We start from the raw sequence: 5,474 nt of genomic DNA on the forward strand, positions 1-5,474 counted from the left end.
AAGGAATTATTTTTATTTTTAATATTTATCACCATAAAATTTGTAACTACTTACAATACATTGATTTTTTGCAAACCAAACCATAAAAGTAATAAAACTTGTAACAACTTTTCGTGTACTAATTTTTAAAAAATCAGTGAAGTCAGATAAAGCATTCCAACGACATAACCTTTGCAAGCTGCTACTTCTTGCAGGCGCTGATTCTCCAGCTGAAGCATGTGCCACTTTCTTCTAGAAGCCATTCCATATACACGGACATCCCCGTACAATCATTCACACATAAAGCCCACGGCTTAACATGTTCGCATCAACACTATAACTATTATTCTCTGTCACCCTCTCATGACCTTTTAATCATTTCATAATCACATGTGCCGATTTATCTTCTCTTTTTCTTTTAAAACCAAAACCAATCCCCCTTTCATCCTTAAAACTAATTCTTTAACTTTTTTCAATATATTACAAAATGAAATCAATAAATAAAAATTCAATTACTTTTAAAGTTCACTAAAACTCCTCCAAATAAAATTCTTGAGTCAAATTCAAAGCTTCAGCCCCTTTTCATTTTCAAATCAAACTAAAATATAGTATTTTTCTTAAATAATTTTAAAAATATTGAATAATTCTTTTTTTTTAAATAAATCAAAAATCAAATAATACCATTTCTCAAATTCAATCTTTTTCTTCTAAACAAAATTTTAAATAAATTCTTAAGGTTTATAACATAATTTTGGCGGCACCTCCCCTAAAATCCGGACTCTGCCACCCTTTTCGGGTTCCATCCAAACCATTTTCCACACTCTTTTCAAATCATTTTCAATAAATCAAACCGGAAACTTTTAACATTTTCAAATTATCCTACTGTAATCCAGAAATCACAATCATCAGAATAACTCAGTTTCTGGCTGCACTTAAATCCTCCAAACCTCAAACTTATCACAATTATCAATATAAATTCAATCGACAAGTAATCACGACATCAATTCACTTATCAAATACCAATTTAACCGGTGAAAATTTACCAAAACCCTACCTTCGTACGAAATCAAAATATGCGAAGCTCCGGAGGAACCTTCTGACTGATCTGTTGAAGGAAAAATGTCTGGAATCCTCCGTGCCTCCTAAAACTCCAGTTGGCCAAACTCAAGGGGTAGAGGAACTACGTCACCGTCGACTTCCACCGGACAAAAGTAACGCCAACACGTAAAGAAGGAGGATACAAACATTTTTACCGGATTAGATTTTTTATTGGAGTTACGGATTAGGAAAAATCGAAAAGGGAGAATGGTTGAGGGTTACGGTTCTTCGATGGGGGATTTTGGTCTCTCTCTTTTCTTTCTTACATGCAATTCGGTTATGAGTTAAAGAAAGGAGATTAGAGGGTGTTAGCAATATTGAACAAGGATATGTGTCAAGGAGAGGGTTATGTGTCATGTTTTCTTTCTTTCTTAATACATTCGGTCATAATAAAAAGACATTAATCAAAGGATAAAGGCATTGGATGATAACTCATTATTAAGTTCCTTTGGTCAATAAAAGAAGGAGACGTGTTATGTTTTATATATGTAAAACATGTATATAAGCCATGCTAATAAAATCCTAGGTTGATGAATCATGAATTAAAGTACATGGATCCTGTTTATATTTTTTTTTCTTTCTTCTATTCTCTTAATGGCTCGGCCAAGAGAAAAATAAAATGAACATTGTTAGGTCATGATGCTAATTAAAGACATATGATGAATTAAATAAATAATATATAAGGTTGAATAATATACCATAATAATAATATTATACAAGGTCAAATATATATGAGTTACTAACATAAATGACATTAGTAATATAATGATAAAAGATATACAATAAAATATTAGTAAAGCTAAATTTATCGAAAAATATTGATATTTACTCATATCGACAAATTTTAAATTTAATAACAATATTAACTAAACTTTATTTTAATCAAAGCGGATAATAATAATAATTAGTGATAGAGTTCTGCAACAAATTTCTAGAAGAGGAACCCTTTATGCACATCATGGACCTGGGGAGAGTGAAACAGAGATAGAGGGAAGGATTGGTAGCATTCATTAAGAGATACAGAGATCAAGCTTTACTTTGTATAAACACTCTCCCAGAGCCACAATTGGTGTACCGGAGTATTAGAAATGTGGAAGATGGATTCCAAATTTATCTTTCTATGAGCAACATAAACACTTTCTCTGAGCTCTTTAAGAGAGCATATGAAATAATCGAGGCAATGAAGCGCAGTGGAAGGAGATTTAAAGAAGTTTTTCCTCTGGAGGTGTGTGTTGCCGATGGCAGGGGCAGAAGGAGTTCCGATTCTAGGGGTGCTAAGATAAACAGTCCTCCTCCCTTGCTACCTCTCTCCAGAGCTCAGGCCATGGTTGTCGTAAATAGATGGTTTGAGGATGGAACATTAAACCCCAGAATAGATAGAGAGCCACCAACACCTGAAAACTTGAGAGACCCAAAATATTGCATGGTGCACCGAAATAAGAGCCATGGGTTAACTGATTGTTATGTGGTGAGGACGATGTTTCATAGGCAAGTGAAGGAAGGGAAGATATTCCTCAATGGAGAACAAAATCAAGAAGGTGTAAAAAGCACTCATTTTCCTCAACATGATGTTGGAATGATAGGCGTTGAAGGAGAGGTAATGCTAACAGAGATCGTAGATGAAGCAAAAGAGATGGTCACCATGGAGGAGTCCTTGGATGAAGACACATTGACAAGAGGTCTTTTGAAGTCTCGAGGTTGTAGAATCATGTTCAACCAACTTGGCTTGGAACCCCACATTCAGAAAGAGGTGGCTAGAGCTCTAATAGGAGTCGTTCAGAAGCATGAAAAAAATTTTGGGGGAGTCAACGCTCCGCTCACAAGATTAGCAAAGTCCCATGCAAACGCCCTGGTGTTTTGGAACTCTGACTCATTCAATAGGGAGTTCTACCATAATAAACCATTGTACGTGGAAGCAGTGGTAGAAGGCATGAAGGTCAGAAGGGCCTTGGTGGATGCTGGATCGGGGGTAAATATCATACCCACTCATATATTTCTAGAAATGGGAGGTTTTGCTGATCAGATAAGGCCTATTCAAGTAGGGCTCAATGCTTTTAATGGAGTGGGTGTGAAATCTAGAGGGTATGTTAATACTGTCTTAGAAGTTGGCCCCATAAAGACCAATAATAAGTTTCATGTGGTGGATGGAAGTTCTAGCTACCACATCCTACTGGGACGTCCATGGATTCATTTACATCGGTGTGTTCCTTCAAGTTGACATCAATGCATAAAGTCTAGCTAGAGAGGGAAGGATATTAGAATCTCGGCCACTGTAACACCCTTTGATGCAGGAGAAGCACATTTAGTGGATGCGAATTTTTATGAAGAGCTTGTGTTACCAGGGGTCAACAAAATAAGGCCTGTGCGAGAATGCACCATCGGAACACCCAGACAAAAAGCAGCACAAAAAAACACCCTGATAGAGGAAGCACCAAAAGAAAACACCGAAAAACAAGTAACAAACAATCGAAGACCTAGGGCTTCGTAAGGAAATTATCCCAGGTGGAGGATATATAGGTGGTGTATCCTATAGGAACTCGGGGGTCCAGCGGAGGAAAATTACCAAAACTTCCCTGGCTCCGACATTCTTAGTGTACAATAGAAAGAACATCTGCAAAGCAACATAGGAAATTCCCTTCTCCAACTCCAATATGAAGTAAAGCAGAAGGAGGAAGAATTGGAAGAGATTAATTTAGGGACTGAAGAACACCTGAGGCCTTTGTTCATGTGCAAAGCTCTAGGGGAGAAGGAGAAAAGGGATTTAATAGCGCTATTAACAGAGTTTAGCAATGTGTTCGCTAGGAATTATGATGAAATGCCGGGGTTAGACCCGAACCTGGTAACCCACAATTTAGCTGTGAGAAAAGGAGCAACTCCTGTCAAGCAAGCTCCTAGAAAATTCTCCAACGAAATAGAAGCTCAAGTAAAGAAAGAAATCGAAAAGTTACTCGCAGCCAAATTCGTCAAACTAATACAACACCTCGCTTGGTTAGCCAACATAATACCAGTGAAAAAGAAAAATGGGCAGATCCGGTGCTGCATGAATTTTAGATATCTAAACAAAGCTTACCCTAAGGATGATTTTCCTCTACCAGATGTTGATAGAATGGTGGATCCTACAGCCGGATTTGAAAGGTTCTCCTTCATGGATAGATTTAGCGGGTACAACCAAATTAGAATGGCTCCGGGAGATAAAGAAAAGACAGCATTTCGAACACCCATAGAAAATTTTTTCTGTATTGTCATGCCTTTTGGCCTAAAGAATGTTGGAGGAATCTACCAAAGAGCCATGACTACTATATTCCATGATATAATGCATGACTTTGTGGAAGACTATGTAGACAATTTGGTTGTCAAGTTAACATCCGAAAAGCAACACGCAGAACACCTTAGAGCTGTGTTCACTAGATGCAGAAAGTATAGACTCAAGATGACCCCATGAAATGTGTCTTCGGGGTGTCATCTGGAAAGTTCTTGGGATTCAGAGTCCACAAAGGAGGCATTTCAGCTGACAAGGATAAGATTAAAGCTGTCTAAGACATGGAATTCCCGAAAGACATCAAGGGACTTCAGAAGTTCATAGGCAAGTTGGGGTACATTCAGAGGTTCATACCAGCATTAGGGGAGCTCTTAGGACCCCTAAGACCTTTGTTGAAAGAGAAGAACACCTTTAAGTGGGAACAACACCACCAAGATGTAATGAACAAGATCAAGGACGTTCTCACATCCACTCACACCATGACTTCCCCTCAACCTAGTGCGCCATTAAAGGTATACTTAGTGGTAGGAGAAGAAGCAGTTAGTGGGTTAATTGCACAAGAAGGTGAAAGCAAAGAGAAACTCATTGCTTATGTTAGTAGAGCCATAAAAGGGCCAGAACAAATATACTCCTCACTAGAGAAATACTGTCTTGCTCTGGTGTACATCTCACAAAGATACCTGCAAATAAATAAAAAATTAATAAAATAACTACTTTATGAAATAAGTAAAAAGTTAAAAAAATTCTAGTATTTGAAATTTAAATTAATTTTAAGTATCAACATGTTTAACTACAAACTAAAAATGTGTTTTAACTAAAATTTAATTAAATAATATTATTTAAATTTAAAGACTGGGTGGAGACTGAATTTTAAAGGGCACATAACATTTTTTATAAGAAAATAGTATTTCTTAATTTCACGCCAGCTAAATGACCGGAAATAAACGGTTAATATTGTTTGAATGTATGTATAATAATTTATCAACTCAGTTAAAGTGTTGCAATTTGCAAAACACTCCTTAAAAAATTCTCGTGGTTCAATATGCATCTTACATCTTTCTTTACTTATGTCAACCAACTCTTGTGTTATTCTTTTCTTTTTTTTTTTTTTGTAAAGTATATTTTTTTTGTTGTTTGT

The 5,474-nt window shown here is 36.4% G+C and overlaps 2 protein-coding genes across 2 annotated transcripts in view; both read left to right on the forward strand.

The window, feature by feature from the left end:
- On the forward strand, positions 2,258-3,295 carry LOC107610323. Its single transcript, XM_016312385.1, has one exon. The coding sequence runs from the start codon at positions 2,258-2,260 to the stop codon at positions 3,293-3,295; it is 1,038 nt and encodes a 345-aa protein (XP_016167871.1).
- The window catches only part of LOC107610320 (receptor-like protein 12), a 6,258-nt gene continuing 5,401 nt past the window's right edge, over positions 4,618-5,474 (forward strand). The window contains exon 1 of the mRNA XM_016312383.2: positions 4,618-4,997. Coding sequence (XP_016167869.2) covers positions 4,618-4,997 — 380 coding nt within the window. The remainder of the gene's footprint in view (positions 4,998-5,474) is intronic.

Source organism: Arachis ipaensis, chromosome B08 (genome assembly GCF_000816755.2).
Source record: "Arachis ipaensis cultivar K30076 chromosome B08, Araip1.1, whole genome shotgun sequence".
NCBI classification, from domain to species: Eukaryota; Viridiplantae; Streptophyta; class Magnoliopsida; order Fabales; family Fabaceae; genus Arachis; species Arachis ipaensis.

Coding starts and splice junctions, on each gene's coding strand:
- LOC107610323 (XM_016312385.1), top strand. CDS start 2,258: ATGAAGCGCAGTGGAAGGAGATTTAAAGAAGTTTTTCCTCTGGAGGTG.